Source organism: Schistocerca nitens, chromosome 2 (assembly GCF_023898315.1).
Source record: "Schistocerca nitens isolate TAMUIC-IGC-003100 chromosome 2, iqSchNite1.1, whole genome shotgun sequence".
NCBI classification, from domain to species: Eukaryota; Metazoa; Arthropoda; class Insecta; order Orthoptera; family Acrididae; genus Schistocerca; species Schistocerca nitens.
In genome coordinates this window covers 1,190,049,649-1,190,073,297 of record NC_064615.1, presented here as the reverse complement: position 1 = coordinate 1,190,073,297, position 23,649 = coordinate 1,190,049,649, and the positions used below count along the sequence as shown (strand labels likewise).

At 43.5% G+C, this 23,649-nt stretch overlaps 1 protein-coding gene across 2 annotated transcripts in view; it reads left to right on the top strand.

Moving 5' to 3' along the window:
- The window catches only part of LOC126237527 (phospholipid-transporting ATPase ABCA3), a 707,258-nt gene that overhangs the window by 11,589 nt on the left and 672,020 nt on the right, over positions 1–23,649 (top strand). The window contains exons 1-2 of one of the 2 annotated variants that reach the window (XM_049947709.1): positions 3,039–3,099; positions 10,781–10,994. In XM_049947709.1, coding sequence (XP_049803666.1) covers positions 10,786–10,994 — 209 coding nt within the window. In that variant the 5' untranslated portion in view covers positions 3,039–3,099; positions 10,781–10,785. Of the gene's footprint in view, positions 1–3,038; positions 3,100–10,780; positions 10,995–23,649 lie in introns of those variants that run through there. The other variant, XM_049947708.1, reaches the window with a different exon arrangement.

The following is a 23,649-nucleotide window of genomic DNA, read 5'->3' as shown; positions in this document are numbered from 1 at the left end:
TTCCTTTCTTTTTTCATTTGTCTGTCTCCTGTTTTTATCCTACTTGTACACCTGTTTTTATGTCTTGATGTTTCTCGTGTGTTTTTTTCTGTGGCCGAAGACCGGCGTGGATAGGCCACTGCCGGCCTACCTTTTGTAAACGTATAAAATAACAATTTTTTAAAAAAGGATGGGGGATCACTCTAGCGAAGATATTTCCTGCAAAGGGGAAATCCATTGAGATAAGTGACTTTGACACAGAGCAGAGTGTTATTACGCAGAGCCTTTGAACGGGCATCTCGAAAACGGAGAAATTGGTCGAATGTTCACGTGGTACCATCGTGAGCATCTACAGAATGAGGTAGAAGAACAGTGAACCTACCACTAGGGGCTAAATGATTGAACGTTCACGACTCTTCACAGAACGTGGGGTTTGGAGGCTTGTTTGCTCTGTAAAGTAGGACAGATGGTGATCTGTGGCGTGTCTGCCAAAAGAGCACATTGGTGGTGCACTCACAAGTGTTTCGGAGCATACCATTAATCGTACATTGTGGAATATGGAGCTTCGCAGCTATTCGGGTGAATCACACTTTCGCTGCACTAGGTCGATGGCCGTCTCCACAGACGCCGTCATAGAGGTGAACAGCGGCTCGAAACGTGCAGCGCGCCCCGGACGCAGGCTCGTGAGAGCTGTACTATCCTTTGGGAGACATTCTCCTGCGCCTTACGTGTAACCTGTGCTAGTAATCGAAGACACGCTGACAGCTGCGAACCAGCCGCATCTCTTCCTCCTGGTTGTCTTTCCCGACGGCGATGTCACCTCTCAGCAGTATAAATGCCCGTGACTCGGAGCAAGAACCGTGCAACAGTGGTTTCAGGAGCGTTACTGTGAACTCACGTTCATGTCTCGGCGACCAAATTCGCCCGATGTAAATCCTATGGAAGCCATCTGGGTCGGTGTCGAATGCCACCATAGCGTTCGCAAAACAGCAGCTCGTTTTTTTAGGCAAATTACTTGCCCCGTGCGTAGACATTTAATGCCACATATCGTTATCCTTAATAGACAGAACAGTGATGTATTTCGTTGCAAACACGGACAAACAAGCTATTAAGCAGGTGATCGTAATGTTTTGTAGCTCCACACACATTACCTTCGTGAAACTTTCGAAGTCTCTGTCTGAAGAAAAAAAGTTTTATCGTTCAATTTCTTAAAAAAAAGAAAGCCATATTGATATTTTCACATCTGTAAACGTTAAAAATTACTTGCGTCGGTTGGAAAATTCACCACACTGCCCACCATAACTTACGGAAGTCCGCACTCTGTCGCGTTTAGTCGCTCCGGATACGTTGTGAGTATCCTGCCGTAGCTACATCACCTCGTTTATTTGTTGACGCCGCTGTGTGTGGCCGCCATTCCGGGAGTAGATTCCGCACAGGATGCGCAGTGGCGAACGTTCGTCCGAAGCGCCGGCCGAGTTCCGTTTGCCCAGAAGGGGCGGCCGGCGCTGTTCGTCAGCTCTCAGCCGGTTGGCGGCACACTGCGGTGGCACAATCGAGACGCACGACCTGCACTATTTCTCAAATGATTCTATAGGAGCTATTCAGTAAAGAAATTTCATTTTTTCGTTAGTTATAGTTTCATATGTCACCTTCACAATGACACGCACATCATTTCCTTAATAGTCACGATTTCGTAAGACACACCGAGTGAGGTGGCGCAATGGTAAGTGCACTGGACTCGCATTTGGGAGGACAGTTCAAACCCGCCTGTGGCCATCGAGATTTAGATTTACTGTGATTTCCCTAAACCGCTCGAGGCAAAAGCCAGGACGGTTCTTTTGAAAGGGCACGCCCGATTTCCTTCCCCATCCTTGACACAATCCGAACTTGTGCTCCGTCCCTAACGACCTCGATGTCGACGGGACGTTAAACTCAATCTTCCTTCCTTTTTACGTAAGACACGGACAAAAATAGGGACCGCTATAATTTTGGGTTTGGTGCATACTACATACATATTGAATTTTTCTTTAGGTTCGGAGATATCTGTCACGAGTCTCGAGATAATTGGTCCGATGTGGCACACTCGTTTGTGATCACGTGGGCCTGCGATAAACCTGGAATGAAATATCCATAACAAGCCTCATATTTCGTATACGGTTTGAGATGCCGAAACGAGATTTTGGCAAATGATAGCACACAAAGAGGAGGCCATTTTGCTATACTGTTAAGAATTTCATTACGGTTATATTCATTATTTATCGTGTTATTCCAGTAATTATGGACTTTTTCGATGAAAGAACGTAATTTTTAAGGTCCGTAGATAGCTCGTGAAATGAGAAATAATGTGGGTTTTGGAACAAGAAAAGTGAAGACATAACTCGTTTACATTTGTAGTGAGAATGCAGTTTTTCGTAAGCTGTTGATTTCACTTGTTCTTAGTTCCTCATTTAATAATCTTAATAAACCACTGTCTCAGAATTCTCTCGCGGTTGCGCCTGCGCAATATGTTAGTGAAGCGATACTGTGTAAACTCTGCTGTGGTTTGAAAAAACGAAGCAAACTTTAACATGACAACAAGAGCAATATGTAGTTTTTAATCACACTCGCGACGCTTCTTTGGAAGTTAAGAATGGTTAACAAGTCAGGCATTTTCAGCAATTTTCTTTAGTACTAACCAAATCAGAGGTGACAGTGCATCTTTTCTGATGGTCTCCATGCAAGTGTGGGTGTGGAGGGGTCCTACGTAGTATTTACAACAACAAAACAGAAAGTGAGTGTAGGCTTCAATTTAGAACAGCACTTCCGTTCCACCGCTCGTATTGAGCTCGTGGCGCAGCCCGCTGCCCACGCGTGCCCTGCCGACTGCACACGTTGCCGGCCGCCGGCCACGTTGCTCGGCGTGCCCTCCGTCCTGTGACACGGCCCGCTCACCGGCTCACAGGGTGGCCTCTGTCTCTGCGATCGATACCTTATCTTATAACGGCCTTCCAGAAATCAATAACTGACGTCGCATCCGCAGATAGTGTGCTTCGCCTGCGGGACAAACACGTTATCAACACCTTCCACCCACACTGCGAGGTACTGTTCGGCCGCGGAACCGCCGAGGCTGAGTCACGCGGGGTACGTGGGGACCCGCGCACCGCACGCCGCACCTCTGCGCTCTCCGGCTGCACTCTCGCTGCTGCTGTTGGATTTACGCTGCATTCTCGCTGCCGGAAAATCCACTTCTCCGACATACAGGTTGTAAAAACTGTCGCCGCACCACGGCGTTTAATGAACTTAGTTTTTCCTTAAAAACTTCAATTTCTGTGAAAGAAGAAAAATCCTACTTTTCGTTTCGCGTGATTTTTTAGTTCCGTAAAGTTCCTCAACCGATTTTGAACAAGTACGCGGTTAATAAGTCTAGTTTTTGTACACACGGTAGTGTGTGTGCCTTTTCATAATTCGTAACAGTCGTTGTGAAATGGCGCTATTCGTCCACGATGTGTATTTGATTTACAGATCTTGTTGGGGGAAAAGTTTGATAGCAGGTAGCTTAGTATCAGATACGTTCTAGACCACACACTGTTACAAGTGAAATATAACTAAAAGCACAAAAAACTTGTTGAAATGGTATTGACACTGGCATCTGTATCCGTCCACAACTGAATGCTCGTTATTGAATGGCGCCAACGACGCAATTGCAAACCTACGGAGCTGACGCGGAATTAGCTTAGTTTAAGGCAAGTATCAAACACTACAAGATGTAAAAAACGAATTACTGGCGATCAGTCAGTTCTAGTGTCGGTCCACACCTGGAAAAATCCAAATACAACGTGGCACGCGGAACACCGACCCCTGCTACCAGACTAGCTGCTCATTTACGCCCGACAGTCGTGTCCTCTACTATTTCGAAGCTCTTGCGACTACGTTCTGTATTCTTACTATTTATTTATTATCTACTTAGTACATGTTTATCTGTTGTTGTACCAGCTCGTGGCTTGCAACAGTTCGTGTTCACCCTGTACTCCGGGCCGATTTTTTTACGTTAGCGACGACCGGTTATGCCCGACAATCGTCTGTTACGATTTTTCCATACGCCACAATTTATATTATAAAAGGAAACAATAATTTGTTCTCCACATCTTACAATTAGTAGAATGTGCATTTTGCTTTTGCAATTAGAAGTATAAATAAACCTAAGACGACACTTTGCTGTGGATGGACTGTAATAAAAGCTTGCAACAATGTACTTAATTCTTTCCTAGTTGGAGATGAAGAAAGACAGGTGCTAAAAAATATAATTACATTTACAGATGTTTCCATATCTAAGTTTGACTAATGTGGTTCTGTAGTTGCGGGAAAGTGTAGTACCATAAGGTGTAAATAATTACACGCTTTAGATCGACCTATCTCCACTTTCAAGAAACTGTGCATGGCTCCTACGAATAGCATCTATTTTAGGAAATTAATGTAATGAAACCAAGGCTAAGTGGAACTGTATTTTTTGTCTTGACGGTAAGAAAGGTTGAAGTCGGTGTATGCTTAGAACCGTCTCTGAATTGTGTCCACAGCTCGCAACAAACATAAGCGTCTCATCATTTGGCGCCCCCCCCCTCCTGACATGTCACGTCACGTCACGTCCCGTACTGAAACGTCGCAGTCGTGGCGCCTCGGCACCCCAAGCAGCGGCTTGTGTCGCCCCGGACCTGCACTAAATCATGCGTGTAATGTCTATCTCCCCACTGAAGGCTGATTTGTCACGTTCACAGGTCTCATTTCTGACCGCTTACTAGATTGTGGTTAGAGCCGTTTCAAAGCTCACCATAGAAAGTGAATATTTTTCTTTGCCGTATTGTGCTTCGGGCATTAGGATGTGACTGCTTTTGAGTGAAACATTGTTTTCAAAAATCCTTCAGCCGCGCAGTTTCTTTTTGAATTTCGGTGTAGTCAAAACGTAGGGCCTACACATTGAGCCGTGAAAAAAATTGAGGATATTAATAAAAGAGACAATGTTGATTTGACGATGATAGTTCCGCACAGCGAACGTTAGAGTTGTGGTCGGAGGTCGTGGTGGTTCTGCAGGCCGGATGGAAAACGATGTCTGGAGGTCTGACGACCAGCCGGACGTAATGGGTCGTGAGACCAGTAGCAGGAAAACGAAAAAAGTGAGGCTGGAGAATACAATATGTCAGGTTCCAATCTGAAGGCTCGGACAGGGGGAATACGTTCTGGTTCTGATCGTATCCGTAGTGAGTATTGAGGAGAGATGTGCGATAACTAATATTTACAAAATAGCCGTGCTGGGAGTGTAAACATCGTTGTTAAGGGCAAAACATCGGCCATCGAAGCCAGCGAAAACACCGGGCTACTTTTTACGACTGTCAGTACGTTTCTTGCCATTTGTGCGGATATTTTTCTGAACAAGTAGTTAAAGAAGCAGAAATATCATTTGGATGGAGAAGTTAAATATTAGCTCACCTGCTCGGTAGCAAACGAGTAGGAAAAGACTGCCTGAGTTGACATCTGCTGTGACAAGAATTATAATGTAGTTGAAACTGTAGTAGCAAGTGATTAGTTAAGAAAACAATTAGGACTCAAAATAATTCAAGAAATTTCCACTAAAAGGAATTCAACGTTTTATAAGACTGTAACATATTTTGCAGCTGCGTCCAGTGACCATTAACATCGTTATCTACCGTGCCAGTGCACTGCCTACGCTAACGGCCACAGGTATCGTAGATCTGACCTGTGGATACGTGGCTCTTCCTCGTCAAATGTTCACACAAAGTACGTTGTAAGCAGTAAAGTAATCTCGGTAACTACTGGCTTCAATATCAGAATATCTTTCATGTAACCAGTACAGACTATTGGAAAGAATCTGAAGACTAAAATCACAATAGAAATCAAAATGTGATTCATACCAGCTGAACACGTTAACGTATTAGTCGTGTCAACGTTGCTCGGTCCTAGATTCGAGAACATATGCTTTAGCATATTCGAAAGCTTCGAGGATTTGTTTGCAGCTGTTGGAAACACTGTCAGTGAGGATGGCCAACACGTTACAGGAAAACAGAGAAAATAAATTTTATTTCCGGAGTGAACAGCACAGAAGAGTATAATTTGAAAATAGGAACAAGAATATCTAGCATTATAGTTGAGTTAGTATCTGGAAGATCACCTTCTAGGTCTTCAGCAAGATCTATGGGAAGTATGCGGTCACGTCGTCAGTAGTACCTACCCAAAGCTACAAAAACTTCATTTACATAGGGTGTCCCAGGAGGAATGGTAGCCATTCGTGGACATTACAGGAAGGTCCGGCAAACGTGGACTCTAAAATGCACACGTGAAGAATTATCAGCACTACCTCATCGTTGATACTGTGAAACAATACTCTTCTACTGCAAGCTCTTTGCTTTCCATACTTTGAGAGAAGGTAGTACGGACCAGAACAAAAAAAAAAAAATGCCCCGTAAACATGGACTAGATTAACAAGAGCCCATACCTCTCCTTCCCCCATGAACCATGGACCTTGCGGTTGGTGGGGATGCTTGCGTGCCTCAGCGATACAGATGGCCGTACCGTAGGTGCAACCACAACGGAGGGGTATCTGTTGAGAGGCCAGACAAACATGTGGTTCCTGAAGAGGGGCAGCAGCCTTTTCAGTAGTTGTAGGGGCAACAGTCTGGATGATTGACTGATCTAGCCCTGTAACATTAACCAAAACGGCCTTGCTGTGCTGGTACTGCGAACGGCTGAAAGCAAGGGGAAACTACAGCTGTAATTTTTCCCGAGGACATGCAGCTTTACTGTATGATTAAATGATGATGGCGTCCTCCTGGGTAAAATATTCCGGAGGTAAAATAGTCCCCCATTCGGATCTCCGAGCGGGGACTACTCAAGAGGACGTCGTTATCAGGAGAAAGAAAACTGGCATTCTACGGATCGGAGCGTGGAATGTCAGATCCCTTAATCCGGCAGGTAGGTTACAAAATTTAAAAAGGGAAATGGATAGGTTAAAGTTAGATATAGTGGGAATTAGTGAAGTTCGGTGGCAGGAGGAACAAGACATTTGGTCAGGTGATTACAGGGTTATAAATACAAAATCAAATAGGGGTAATGCAGGAGTAGGTTTAATAATGAATAAAAAAATAGGAGTGCGGGTTAGCTACTACAAACAGCATAGTGAACGCATTATTGTGGCCAAGATAGACACAAAGCCCATGCCTACTACAGTAGTACAAGTTTATATGCCAACTAGCTCTGCAGATGATGAAGAAATTGCTGAAATGTATGACGAGATAAAAGAAATTATTCAGGTAGTGAAGGGAGACGAAAATTTAATAGTCATGAGTGACTGGAATTCGTCAGTAGGAAAAGGGAGAGAAGGAAACATAGTAGGTGAATATGGATTGGGGGGAAGAAATGAAAGAGGAAGCCGCCTGGTAGAATTTTGCACAGAGCATCAGAGCATCATAGCTAACACTTGGTTCAAGAATCATAAAAGAAGGTTGTATACCTGGAAGAATCCTGGAGATACTAATAGGTATCAGACAGATTATATAATGGTAAGACAGAGATTTAGGAACCAGGTTTTAAATTGTAAGACATTTCCAGGGGCAGATGTGGATTCTGACCACAATCTATTGGTTATGAACTGCAGATTGAAACTGAGGAAACTGCAAAAAGGTGGGAATTTAAGGAGATGGGACCTGGATAAACTGAAAGAACCAGAGGTTGTAGAGAGTTTCAGGGAGAGCATAAGGGAACAATTGACAGAAATGGGGGAAAGAAATACAGTAGAAGAAGAGGGATGAAGTAGTGAAAGCAGCAGAGGATCAAGTAGGTAAAAAGATGAGGGCTAATAGAAATCCTTGGGTAACAGAAGAAATATTGAATTTAATTGATGAAAGGAGAAAATATAAAAATGCAGTAAATGAAGCAGGCAAAAGGGAATACAAACGTCTCAAAAATGAGATCGACAGAAAGTGCAAAATGGCTAAGCAGGGATGGCTAGAGGACAAATGTAAGGATGTAGAGGCTTGTCTCACTAGGGGTAGGATAGATACTGCCTACAGGAAAATTAAAGAGACCTTTGGAGAGAAGAGAACCACTTGTATGAATATCAAGAGCTCAGATGGCAACCCAGTTCTAAGCAAAGAAGGGAAAGCAGAAAGGTGGAAGGAGTATATAGAGGGTTTATACAAGGGCGATGTACTTGAGGACAGTATTATGGAAATGGAAGACGATGTAGATGAAGATGAAATGGGAGATACGATACTGCGTGAAGAGTTTGACAGAGCACTGAAAGACCTGAGTCGAAACAAGGCCCCGGGAGTAGACAACATTCCATTAGAACTACTGATGGCCTTGGGAGAGCCAGTCATGACAAAACTCTACCATCTGGTGAGCAAGATGTATGAGACAGGGGAAATACCCACAGACTTCAAGAAGAATATAATAATTCCAATACCAAAGAAAGCAGGTGTTGACAGATGTGAAAATTACCGAACTATCAGTTTAATAAGTCACAGCTGCAAAATACTAACGCGAATTCTTTACAGACGAATGGAAAAACTGGTAGAAGCAGACCTCGGGGAAGATCAGTTTGGATTCCGTAGAAATGTTGGAACACGTGAGGCAATACTAACCTTACGACTTATCTTAGAAGAAAGATTAAGAAAAGGCAAACCTACGTTTCTAGCATTTGTAGACTTAGAGAAAGCTTTTGACAACGTTAACTGGAATACTCTCTTTCAAATTCTAAAGGTGGCAGGGGTAAAATACAGGGAGCGAAAGGCTATTTACAATTTGTACAGAAACCAGATGGCAGTTATAAGAGTCGAGGGGCATGAAAGGGAAGCAGTGGTTGGGAAAGGAGTGAGACAGGGTTGTAGCCTCTCCCCAATGTTATTCAATCTGTATATTGAGCAAGCAGTAAAGGAAACAAAAGAAAATTCGGAGTAGGTATTAAAATTCATGGAGAAGAAGTAAAAACTTTGAGGTTCGCCGATGAGATTGTAATTCTGTCAGAGACAGCAAAGGACTTGGAAGAGCAGTTGAACGGAATGGACAGTGTCTTGAAAGGAGGATATAAGATGAACATCAACAAAAGCAAAACGAGGATAATGGAATGTAGTCAAATTAAATCGGGTGATGCTGAGGGGATTAGATTAGGAAATGAGACACTTAAAGTAGTAAAGGAGTTTTGCTATTTAGGGAGTAAAATAACTGATGATGGTCGAAGTAGAGAGGATATAAAATGTAGACTGGCAATGGAAAGGAAATCGTTTCTGAAGAAGAGAAATTTGTTAACATCGAGTATAGATTTAAGTGTCAGGAAGTCGTTTCTGAAAGTATTTGTATGGAGTGTAGCCATCTATGGAAGTGAAACATGGACGATAACCAGTTTGGACAAGAAGAGAATAGAATCTCTCGAAATGTGGTGCTACAGAAGAATGCTGAAGATAAGGTGGGTAGATCACGTAACTAATGAGGAGGTATTGAATAGGATTGGGGAGAAGAGAATTTTGTGGCACAACTTGACTAGAAGAAGGGATCGGTTGGTAGGTCATGTTTTGAGGCATCAAGGGATCACAAATTTAGCATTGGAGGGCAGCGTGGAGGGTAAAAATCGTAGAGGGAGACCAAGAGATCAATACACTAAGCAGATTCAGAAGGATGTAGGTTGCAGTAGGTACTGGGAGATGAAGAAGCTTGCACAGGATAGAGTAGCATGGAGAGCTGCATCAAACCAGTCTCAGGACTGAAGACCACAACAACAACAACAACAACATACCTCTCAAGATAGGCACTTTAGAGCCCGTGTCTAGTGGACAGTTTTTGTCTCGTCTCGGTCCGTCCTACCTCCTCTCAAAATATGGAAAGCAAAGAACTTTCACTAATGGAGGTTTGTTTCAAAGTATCTAAGATGAACAAGTGCTCATACCTCTTAAAGAATGCGTTTCGGTGCCACGTTTACTAGACTTCTTCCTACCATATCCCTGAATACTGCCCATCACTAGTGCGACACCCTCAATATTTGAGCTGTTCTGCGACACGGTCATTTTCTGATAGACTGTTCTCAGAAGAAGTGTTACTTTGACAGTCTGTGGAGAAAAAGTTGTAGAATATGTACTGTTAATTATTGCTGCATTTCTTGATTATTAAATATATTTTTTGTTGCTTTTTCCGCGATTCTGTAAACTGATCGTTTAACATTGACGTTTTGAGCTCGATTATTATGAGCCATCGATCTTTGCAAACCGATAATGGAGTCTAAGTCAGCACTGACGGTTTGCCAACATCGCTCATCCCTAGTGAGGAGCGCAGCAGGATTGATAACGTTGTGCACGGATGAGGGCGGGAGTACGTTGGCCGGCAGTGGCCGGTGTTTGGCTGCAATACGGAGCAGGCGATCAGACAGACTTGTCCGAGGATGTCGGGTCGCCGAATAGGGTGGATTCGGGTATCTTGAACGACAGACGTCAAAAATGCCCTCCGCATTCTGGGTAGCGGGTGCGGGCGCCAGTATCTAAACTGATGCCCTTCAGCTTGATGGCAGTAAAAATGAGACATACGGTTTTGTACCATTAAAACGAACAGAATAATGGGACTGAAATGTAAGACCAGAGGGTCGGATGGCGACAGCGCGGCTGTACTGTGGGCCTGTACGCTTGCGTGTCGCGCGGCCACAGCGCCCAGTAAGAGGCGTCAGACGGGCGACTGGGAGGTGTCGAGGTGTGGCCCGGCTAGTTCTCTGAAACGCGCTGCACCTGCGTACATCACTGTGTCAACAGTGTGCTTCTCTCTACTTTTGCAGGAGACATGGCGAGAACGTGGACCAAGTTCCAGCTGCTTCTGTGGAAGAACTGGGTTCTCCAGATCAGGCATCCACTCCAAACAGTGCTGGAGATTCTCATTCCAGTCATTTTCTGCCTTCTCATTGTGCTCGTCCGGAGCATCGTGGATCCGACAACTTACAACGAACCCACGACGTACGACTTCATCCTCCCAGACAACGGCACCGTACCAGAGTGAGTATATGTATAATCACAGCTGCTTCGGTCCGACCTTAACGCCTCCCTATAGGAGATGTCCGAGTGTCACCCTGTCAGACTTCGCACGGTCTGTGACAAGCAATCACTCAGATAACATTTACGGCTGGGATCTAAAAGTTGAAAGCTAAAATGAAGCACGTAATGGAATTAGAAACCGTCACGAACACGATCCTATGCTCTACAAAAATGTAGTATTCCTGAATGGTAGCCATCTTTACATCGATGAAACTACATATGAAATGTACTATATCTGATTCGAGTGCATAGATTAATACTTTTTAAAAACGCTGGAGATTACCCAGTGTGTTCACTTCTTTACAGGAGCAGATGCAAAAGATCACGTTTTATCTTTCTGTAAGAACACTGTTTCCATAATTAATGTACCTGAAACTTCCTGGCAGATCAAAACTGTGTGCCGGAAGGAGACTCGAAATCGGGTCCCGAGTTCGAGTCTCGGCCCGGCACACAGTTTTCATCTGCCAGGTAGCTTTATATCAGCACACACTCGACTGCAGAGTGAAAATCTCATTCTGTATTAATGTACCTGCCCCACGTATTGTCTACTAACACATGGATGTTCATAAACTCATTCTCCTAACACTGGGTGAGTTATCAACACGATGTATACGCGCCTTTTGTACGCGCACAGTTCGTTGTGCTATGCTAATGTTTGATAACGATTCTGTTCACTGACACATCTCCAAATAACGACGCACACCGAGTGTCCTAGATCACAGATAATCTCTTCTTCCACTTACTATATACACACTACCCAGTTGTCCTCCTCATCGTTGCTTCCTTAACAATGTAAGTCATTGTTTATTAAGCCAAGTTAAGTTTGTTAGGCCCAGACACTGTCCTCACCATCTACTGCCACTTCTGTGGTATTGTAGTTAGATTTGTTGGCTTCTAATGAGGATATCCCGGGCTCCGTTTGGTGCCAAAAATTCTTCCATGGTCGGAAGATCTGGAGCGAGCAGCCCTCAGACTTGTGAGATCAATGAGCAGCTGCTTGAATAAGCGAGAGGCGAATTTGACACACAATTCGTCCAAGTGGCGTCAGAGTGCACAGGTTGCATACGGAATTTATTTATTGCATTTTCCTGTCGTATATTTCTATTGTTCGCGTGCATTATTTTATTTGTGACACAATGAACCAATATTACTTTACGAAGACTCGTGTAGGAGATATCTGGGTTGTTTGCGCGTTGTGGGATGGTTAGACCTCTGGTGTTGTGGGTTTTCTGTATGCTGAAAACCTGTGTTGGTGGTTTTCATGTTATTGTGATGTCTAGGAAGTGTATTTTTTTCTCTGTCTGTATTTCAACAGTGATGAGGATGTTTGGGTGGGCAGTATTAATGGCTCGTCTAACTTTAATATCCTGTCATGCTTTTTCTGTAGTAAACAAATTATCTCATCAACCATTAGTGACTTACTGGCTAATATCTTCCTTGACCATACCGAAAACAAAATTGATGAAGAAATAATACACCGTAACTTTTATAAGGTAATATATTGTTACCACTATGTTGATGACATAATTTGCTTGTTATATGAACACACGATGAGATACTACAGTTACACAGGCATATCAATACTTTCAATCCAAATATCGACTTCACACGTGAAACCGAAACAGACCAAAAAATAAATGAACTTCCTAGACATCACACCAAAACCGGATCTCAATATACAGAAAACCTATAACAACCAGTACAACAATTTTAACAATATACGACAGATGTAACTATCCCAAAGCACACAAACAACGCCAGCATCAGATACCTCCTACACAGACTGAACTGAATTCCAGTGGATAAAGGAAGCTTCACACAAGAAATAAATTAGACTGCCACGAAATCCTGCAGAAAGTAAACACTGCAGACAAATGGTACCAAAAAAAAAAAAAACACACACACACACAACAATGTTTCAGCACAACGCACCAGTAATGATCATACAGTACTGGATACACAAGATAAAGAAACCAAAAACACCAGGAAAACATGGGACACACGGACATTTGACAACAAAATATCCAGAGAATAGGAAGCATTACGGCAAAACAAGGAATACATGTGCCACAGAAAACAGTCAGTAATCTACAGAGCACATTAACTACATCCAACATTGCCATACAGAAATTGAGCAAAGTAGGTATGTACTAATTTACCTGCAAATATTGCGAATCAGTACATGTGGGACAGATGTATCGAAGCATTTCAGTGGAGGTCCCTTTATTGAAACAAAAAAAGTAGATTTGAAAGTGTCAGAATTTGTAAATGATTTCTCCGCCCATTCAGTGTAACATTCATGGCACTAAACCCGCGTTCTCATTCAGCCGTAGATATTGGTATAATGTCGACTGCTTTCGTAAGTTATTTCATAGAAGTGGAAATGTGCTGAGGACTTTCTTCATGGATTCGGAAATCTTTACTAGTGGCGCACAAGGGCTTACACTTATTTTAAAATCCACCTTCTTACATAAACGACGAATTGACATGACACCATACAACACACGTTCATGCTCGTCTGAAAGCCATGTGTGTGAGTTTAACACGGGTGCGTCCGAAAAGAAATCCAGGTTCTCATCGCGACATGGTTCTTTAATTATGACTCCTTTGAAAGTGCGCTTTCGTCCAACTCTTTTACTATAATCCTAATTTGCGGGGTATCATTTGTTTTCTGTGTTTCAGTAGTTTTTATAGCCACGTCAATTTCTTGTTTTGCTTGAAGGATCGAAGAATTTGTGTTTTGCATAAAGAATTATAATACTTGGCGGAACTTCTAAGCTCTACGGCCTTATAAACACAATTAATTCCATTAAAGCAACCATTTTGTGAAACATTTTAATAACCTTCAAATTTAGACCTATGACTAAGTGATCGGGAACCATCACAACTCATTTTGTCAAAAAGAGGGAGAAGAGAACTGTGAATTCCAAGAAGGCCTCCAACAGCATTAAGTGACAAAGCAAGCTCACGTACGATGAGAAACACGGCCTAGTTCTCATAGCTGAGGATAAAACACGCTTTAGTAGTCTCTGATTTTTGAGATTTTGGAGAAAACGGAGAATGTAAGGAACCAAAAAAGGTCTGTATATGGTTCATATCTGCCACATCATTCGGACAGCAAGTTCCATTTTGTTGTTAATACAATGCACGACAAGTAATTCTTATGTAAATGATTAGCCAGTGAAGCATCTACCCATTTGTAAGGCGAAAGCATTCTTGATGCACCATCTCTTGCGATACCTGTAAGATGGTTTTTAGTACATTGTATTTAAAGTTGTACTTTTCAAGAGCTGCTAACTGTGTACTGAAAATACCTTTTCCTGTCCCATTTTGTAATTGAGCAATATCGAAAAAATAATTGCAAGCAACTCCCTCAAAGGACAAATGTACATATATTAGTAAGCAGGTCGTTTTGGAAATCTTACTTTCGCCCATCACGATACTAATGTTTACACCTGATTCTGTAAGGAAGTGAGCAATGTTATTTTTCATTTCTTCTCCTATTAACGTAAGGGTATTTTGGCATGTATGGTTAGAATGAACCATATTAGCGACTGATAAAACATTAAACTTCTGTGGTTCGCTTGCACTAGCCAACAGTGAAAATCTAACTGGATGAAAAAAAAATTGATAACTGCTTCGACGGCGCTGACTACGAAGACGAATTGAATTAGCTCTCGTTTCCAAGTGAAAGGGTGATGCATTTAACTGTAATTATATTTTATTAACATTCATTATCAATCCCTTCCGATATAGGGTTCGAAAACCTGTTGATGGTAGACAAAGCGATGGGGTTTCAGGCAACAATAGCTGTGTGTATTTTGTTGCCATTTTAGCCTGCGCTCGTAGCAACAGGGAGAAGGGGAAAATGAAGGAAGGAACAGTATGTTACAAGCTGTGTCCTGTTCGTGTGATGGAAGAACGTGTTACTGTAGTTACTGGGGTGGTCATTGTAATTCTTGTGATTCAATATGCCTCGCAAATGCGTAGACAGAGCTGAACAATCTTGCTACATTTACGGACAGGCTACACTCAAATCGCAAAGGAGGCCAATAATGCCATATATTAGGAAGGCGTAGAGATTGTACTTTGGCCGTGAAGTCGGGGACAAGGTAAAGCCCTGGCTCCTCACGTATGTTGCATATCTTGTGTCTTCCACGGGCTTTGCTATACCCATGGTCTGGCGAGGAACATCAAACCGTGTGAATGATTGTCACTTTGGTGTGACAATTCCGCCAACACACGGCATTTCTTGACACACCGTGGCCGCGCGACCAGTGACTCACGGTCACTGGTATCCCGCTCCTGTCCCACGTGACTGCGGTAGTGACGAGGACGGTAACGAAACTAGTGCTGCAACGTCACTTGCAAAAACCCAATTTTTTGTGTAACGATGAGGGGACAGAGATTCACAAAATAACACAGTGCGAACTTAATGACCTAGTGAGAGATCTGGGATTGCCGAAAGGTAAAGATGAACTGCTGGCGTCAAGACTACAACAATGGAATTATCTTGACAAGACGGTAATTGTGACCGCGTTGCGTAACCGCCGTTTGCCATTCCCTCCATTTTTCGAAACTAAAGAAACTTGGATTTTTTGTAGTGACGTACAGGGACCAATGGCAGCTATGGGCATTGACTATAAAAGTGATCAGCGGACGTTGTTCATTGACTTCTGCAAAGTAAGTCTCAAGTGTGTGCTATTGCATAATGGCAACGTGTTACCATAGATTCCGATTGGGTATGCACCTTACATGACAGAAACATATGATAACATGAAACAATTGTTATTGCTATTGAACCGTGACAAGTTTAAATGACAGGTTTCATTGGATGTAGAAGTCGTAAGCGACACAAAACGGCTGCACCAAATTCTGTTGCTTCCTGTCCTATTGGATATCCGCGCCAAAGCCCTTCATTATAAAAAGAAAGATAGGCATAAGCGTCAATCACTGGAATGAAGATCTGTGTTATACGCGAAGCACTTGTCGAATTCAAGAACATAATTCTCCCTGTTCTATATGTAAAATTGAGCCCATTAAGACACTTCCATAAGGCCATGGACAAAAATGGAGGAGCACTTCTCTATTTGCATGAGAAAATTCTACGTATTAGTTTTGAGAAAATGAAAGAGGGGATTTTTGTGCTTTCCCAGTTTTCAAACTGTAGGAAGATGAGCATTTCAACACTATCTTCACAGTTGATGAAAAGTTCGTATTTATTCTAGCGGCCACAAACTTTCTAGGAAATAAGAGGGTGCAAAACCATAATGATCTTGTGGAAAACCATCTGCACTGTTACAATAGACTGCGCAGAAGGTGGTGGATATGGTTTTCTCCGACTTCTGCTCAGTTCCAACTTACAATGGAACGATCACATGCACAAAGCTGTAGAAATGGGAGCAGTTGCATGCTGCGTAGGGACTGACTAAACCCAGGTTGTAATTTTATTATAGCAGACAGGTTCCAGAGAGGTGACTCGTTATGAAGTGCCAGTGAACCGTCGATTTACATTCAAACTCTTTTCTTAAAGGATATACTTTATTTACTAGCGATTCATCAAGAACCTTAACACATATAATCACACTATGTGAGCGTGGAAGTAGTTGCCAGTGGGTAACTGATGAAAGCAAATTTCTTTCAATAAATGGAAATTTTATTCCTAAAAACCCTTTCCTTTTTTTTAAACAGATTTAAAAATTATAATCAGAAAGCACTCTCTAAATATCAAGTTACAATTTATTCAGAGGAAGAAATAACAATATTTTTTTTACAGTATGAGCTTTCAGGCTGAGAACCTTGCCGCTCCATTTTAACACGGCCGTAGTCACGACCGCTCACAACAACCTCTGAAAGACTACACTGGCGCAAATCTGCAACACACCAGATTACTTTAAACTAAAACTCTTAACAACTCACACAAACACATAAACTATGCACCGTGTAGGACGGATGGAAACGGTACAAAACACTCACATTAAAAAAAAAAAAAAATTACTTGCCACCGGAAGTGCAACTTGTTTTTAAAAGAAAACTCTTACAGTGGAAGGGTGGCAACTTTATATACTAAAACGACCATTTAAATAACAACCCATGAAATGCAGCCTTACATAAAATGTACAAACATGCTCTACATTACACATATACCGCCTCTCAAGATGATAGGCAAGATGAAAACATATTTCAGGAATCCGGCCTTTACAGCTTAAGCAATAAATTCGTTAACACCGAATCCAACAAACATGACAGAGGCAGCTATTAACGTATGGCAGATTGACAGGGGGGTTACTGAACAACCTGAATCGCAGGTTGCTCTAACCCGCCCCTAATCCACAAGAGAAAAACGGACCACCCAATTCATAAATAACCACCTTCCCGCGGGTGGGCAAACGGAGAAGAATTGTGGGACGACCCCAAAAGAAAGCGGCTGGTGACTCACCAAGAAAATAAGTAGAATTTAACAAGTAAATGAAACAACATATCACCAATCACTTAACTTCTAATAAACTGCGATTTCTGGCGAGGACCTGGCGCAGCACCCCCAACGCTCTCCCGAACCGTCCGCTGCCAGCCGCTTCAACGTACGCAGGAAGGCGCGCCGATCTCCCGCCTCACGGCGTCGCAGCTCGTCCCGGTCAGCCCGATGTCGTGCGTTGACTCCTGCTGCTCTCGTGTCGGCCGTGAAGCCACTACCCCTTTCTATACGGCGCGGCCCACTGGACTCACGTGGCGACCTCACACGCCCCGGCGCTCGAGGCGGACAAGTCATCTCGTGTCTCAGTGCGCAACCGACCAACCGATCAATCCGACCGCCAATGACCGTTGCCCGAGCAACTCGAGCAGACTGGCGGTCTAACGCGCAGACTCAGATGCAGGAACTCAGCCCCGAGCGTTTGATCCAAACGACAGACATACTAGCGCTCCGACGACAGACAGACACTAACTGCTGCAGAAATGCGAACGAGAAACAGACCAGCAACTGGTGACGCAAGACTGAGCCCCGTCACTCCGACTGACCGACTACCAGTGGCGCGCTGATAGCGCCCCTTAAATGCACTTGAACAGGCAACCTTTCCCATTTTCCACCAGAGGGAGACACCAAAGCTGCGACTGCCACAGCGGCGCCACCGCCAGAAACGGAGGGCGACTGCTTCACATTACGTGCTGCGGCGTGCTCTTCAAAATAGCAAATTTTACCACGGCTCAGCCAGAAATATGATTCACTTCTGGCTGTGATCCAGCGCAGGTATGTGGCTGAATGGGAGGACGATTCCAAATCACAGACAGCATTTATAGCGGATAGCGTAACACTAGAGATCTGAAAAGCTGGTGTACATTTCTTATGACCTCAATAAGCATACCATTTACTAGTGTTTGTGATCCCTCTCGATCAGTCATCGCCTATAACTCAGTGGATATATAACCGAACTTCTGACATGGTACCGAGACAGAATATGTTACACATACTGGATAAATATCTAACGGCGTTAGGGCGTCGCAAATACCGGTTTCATACCACGTTCCTTAGCTGAATGACTTTCAAAATTCAGCGATTTTATCACGAGGTTGCGCTCTGGGATACGTGTAAGTGCGCCGTTGGTCTGATAATATACACTCCAGTGATCACCGTCTTGGTATTTGTCTGGATAGAAAAACTATATCATTCAGAGGTAATGTTGTACCTCGATTTATAAAGACAGTATAGCTTTTAACATGGAAACTTGTGTGCATGACCGCTTGTGACAATAACATACTGTAGTTGTTGGGATCCAGTTTTTTTTTAACATCTGGCCGATTATGTCTCTCTTTCTAGGACACAGTGGTGGCACTCGCAAGAAAAACTTATGAGACATGTCCACCCATGGTTGATTTTCTCTCCGTATTATTTAGTATCGCCAGCGATCAGTTATTGGCGAAGTATTACACTTAGTAGTAGGGGGTGCATGATAGGTTCGCGTTGAGCATCAGGCTTATAAAGTATGTGTTTGTCCAAAGGAAATGACTATGTCCAGCCGTAAGGAAGGTATGGATTTGAGATTGAATCCTGTGATAGTATGGGAAAAGTATGTCAAATCATAAGAGTGGTACCGATATTTCAATTTCGAGAGCCACAGACGTCAACAGAATGTATCTTTGATACTTCACTCATTGTCGAATGTCATTCAACTGAGACTGCGATTGTAACATTTAGTTGTAAGTACAGGGGTAAAATATATATGTGACCCATTTCTTAGGATAAACATTCTACCTGTGCATGTTCAGCCTGCAGCTCCAGTGACCTGTGCGTGGGTGATTCACGTTTCCTGTTAACTGCAGGAGCTGTCAGACTGGAGATGCCTGTTGGAGTGTAGGAATGTAGATGAATTAACCATGTTGTCCTCTAGAAGACTGAATAGCGAACTATTACTTAGTATCTGTTGGATAGCTTTCGTGATTGTGTGGAAATTTGAGAAGATTAAATACAGAGGTGCGTTTGCGCTGGATCGTTATTCCCTCCAATGTAATTTGTTCGGTTGACTGCTTCTGCACATTTTGCACCTTTATTTAGTTGAGAGAAGATCGATTGAGGTGTGTGGAAGACATGTTTGCCGGTTCTCCAGACCTGAGGAACACTTTAGTTAACCTTGTAAATTATAGGGATGATTTGGAATCTACTACATCATCGACATCGGTATTCGAGAGTGGAAATATCAATTTCCTCTATTTGTTTAAAGTTGTCGAGTAAATGTCTTTTCATACGTGACAAGTTTCTAGTGGTCAGTGGTTTAGAGCACGCTCTACCTAGCTAAAGTTTCGGGTTTGTAGAGAAATACTTTCCAGTCTATGTCTTGGGAATTACGTTGCGCGAGCGATCTGTAGGATACTGCCTAGTGTTTTATATTGAGAAGTACCGCGAAAATGGCCATAATATTGTGGCGATTCATGCGAAAATACGTTTGTTCTTGTAATCCCCGAGTCTGCAGATGTGTGAAGAAAAGCGAACAAGCAAGGAAGCAGGTTCAGACCAGAAACAGTAACTAGTTTGTGCCGAGGGGGTATGAGCCCGAATTTGTAGAACGTCTCTGAGAGCGACTTCGGTCCGCCGAGTGTGCTCTGGTCAAGCGCTGGGGATGGATGACTTGTGATCGTCGGCTGCGGGAAAATATCTAGTGCTGTTAGGAGTATATACAGTACTGTCCGTCTTCACGGTATATGTACAAATGATGTAAAACGGATGATTTTGTTTGGTACAGGATACGAATTGTATGTTTACTACATCAATGCGCTATGCGGTGACATATTGCTGGGTTCGAGATCGGTTTCACACACTAATATTCAAGCTACTGTCCTCAGTGGGACAGCAGTGTAATTGAGCAGGAGTTTTTCCATCTTTGACATTATGTAGGGTACACGGTGATATATTGATCGATCGCAGGTTGGTTTCACATTCTAATAGTCGACCTCCTGTCCTCAGTGGGAGAGCAGTGTAAATTAGTAAGTCTTTCCATATTTGACGATATGTATGGTAGTTTGCAAGATTTAATTGCCAGTGCAAATGGCGATCTGTGTAAAATAACTGCTGAAAGTCTCGTCTGCAGAAGGAAAAAAGGCAGACGGTGCTTTGATACCAGCGGCAACAGTAATTCGGCAGGTAAATTCGATAAGAACCAATCGTAATGCTCGATTTATTCACATCCTTTGCGCTGGGATATAGGTGCCTCTACACAGCAGATGGACTGGGTACCAATTTAGGTCTGCGAGAAAGACTGCATTCGACGTTATTCTATTTTCGTAAACAGGTTCTGTTGGGGCAAGAATTTCCTAAGACATCAAGACAGCGAATGTTAACTATTCCTCGGACACTATACAATTTCCGAGAGGGTGACTCGGTTCTTATTTTTTACATAGTTATGTGACATCAGTATAAGATTGAGAACCTTCTTAGATGACCTTGCGGAGGTTTGTAGCTATGCGCACGCACTTCGTGGGGTTGCGTCTGTCACACTGGGCGGTTAAGCAGGGTTAGATGTGTCTCTCATGTCGCACTAGGAACAATGCGCCCTGTGCTTTTCTGTCATCAACGATAAGGACATGTGCTTCCCAGAGCCGTCTCACATATGAGACCAGCGTGAGTGTGCCTCGGAGTTCTGTTACTGCAGTATAACACTGACTGTCTACTCGAAAATAGAAACAACTTTCACCTGCGTCCGGCGGCGGCTTGCGGCTGTGACGATGTGCGCGCCCCTGGAGCGTCTGCACTCGTGCCCAGGTGCGTCAGCAAAGGTGCCTAGGTGAACATGTGTTTCGAATGGAAGTTATCAGGTATCAAGTGACAGCTGACGGTCGTGTCACTTTGCGGGGCTTCAGGTAGCCTCCTGTTTGATATACTGGATAGGGGGTGGCGGACTGTGTCTGTGTATGTTGTTTGCTTGTCTGTTGTATTATTTTGCAAGCAGGTCTGTAGGCAGAGCTATGTGGACATTTTATTAGTTGATTTCAGTCTGCACATGAGTGTAATAAATACAAGCCATCCTTGAATAAATTGTTCCAAAATAAATAAAGTACACTCCTTCCTTACTCTGCCCAGCAGCCCAGCACAGGCTGAGTCATTTTCACGCCATTTCCCTCCTCCAGACCACCGTATTGGATCTCGTCACAGCCGGCTGCGGTGGTCTCGCGGTTCTAGGCGCGCAGTCCGGAACCGTGCGACTGCTACGGTCGCAGGTTCGAATCCTCCCTCGGGCGTGGATGTGTGTGATGTCGTTAGGTTAGTTAGGTTTAAGTAGTTCTAAGTTCTAGGGGACTAATGACCGTAGCAGTTGAGTCCCATAGTGCTCAGAGCCATTTGAACCATTTTTGATCACATCACAGGAGGGATGACAGCACCCTCTCGTGGCAGTATTGTGTACTAGATCAGTTGGAATCTAGATCTCGTGTTGGAGACACTGCCTGCAAAATAAAAACTTATGTCCAGTACAGGCAGAGTCGTTTTCCCGCCATTTCCCCCCACCATCTCGGATTACATCACCGAACGGACGACAGCGCTCTCTGGTGGTAGTACTGTGTACTAGTTTCTGACCTCGTGATGAACACACTGTTTGCTGCCATCTTGGATAATAGTACTTGTGTCATCAGCTGACATCATGGCTGCCATCTCGGATTACGTCACGGAACAGACAACAGTACCATCTGGCAGTGGTACTGTGTACTAGGTCAGTTGAGCTCTGGACCTTATGGCGAATACGCTGGATGGTGATGCTGCCTCTAATTGTTTAAATAAAGAATGGTGCACGATTTCGACAGTTGACAAATAGCAGGCATGTTTGCAGGGTCTTTTAGTGGTTCGCATGTGTTTAGGCTGCGTGACGTGACCCCAAGCGTGTCAGAGTGTGCTTTGTATCAGTGTAATAACTATACCCCATCCCTTAATAAATTGTTCCAAAATAAATAAAGTACACTCCTTCCTCTCTCCACCAGCCCAGCACTGGTCGAGTCCGTTTCCCACGAATCCCTAGGAGGAGGTGGAGGTTGGGTGACTTAGGTTAATCCAAGTGTCCTTTCTTTCAAGCCATTTTCTTAGCTTAGTAGAGATATGCGAATTGACATTTCTTTGCCATTACTAGAAAGAGGTGGCAGTAGGGTGACTTAGGTTAGTGGAGGTAGCCCAAGTGACCTATCTTACAGTGATTTTCTTAGGATAGTAGAGGTGTCATACATTATCCTGTTGGAATTTGAACTTCCCACGAGGGGGGGTGTGGCAGAGGGGCGTGGCACTTTCTCGCCATCTTGGGTAATGGTACTTTGGGGTAGAATCACCCTTGGGGTTGGGTGACATCACGACCGCCATCTTGGATGATGTCAACAACTGACATCATGGACGCCATCTTGGATGATGTCATCAACTGACGTCAGTTGATGACTTCATGGCCGCCATCTTGGATAATGGTACTTTGTGGTAGAATCCCCCTTGTTCCAGTACTGATGACCTCAGCACTTTGGTCCCATAAGACCTTACCACAAATTTCCTTCAGGAGTATTCACGTATATTTCCTTCTGAAGAAATATACGAAGAAAAGCATTGGCAACTACTAATTGTTCCAGAATCACTTCTTGTTGGATTGCAGTAACTAGCATTACTCTAATAGTAGCAAGTTGAGCCACTGGTGCACGTGTTTCCTCGTAGTCAGATCCATTTGTATGTGAACATCCTTTACCCACAAGTCTAGGATTGTGATTTGTGATATTTCCATTCTTGTCCTTCAATCTGAATACCCACTTTCTGCCGATGCCCTTCCTTGCAGGAGGTAATTTAAGAAAAACCCAAGTGTTGTTTTCTTTTATAGAGTCAATTTCATTCAATATTCCTTATCTTCGCGAGTTACAATCTCCTTGTAGGTTTTCGGTACATCATCGACAAAAGATTCAGCATTCAGTGTAAGAACAGCATAATCATCTAGGTATTTGGGAGGGTTCTTCATCCTGGTATAATTTGGAACAGGTTCACTTTGAGAATGAGATTTTCACTCTGCAGCAGAGTGTACGCTGATATGAAACTTCCTGGCAGATTAAAACTCTGCGCCGGACCGAGACTCGAACTCGAGACCTTCGCTTTTTTGCGGGCAAGTGCTCTGCCAAC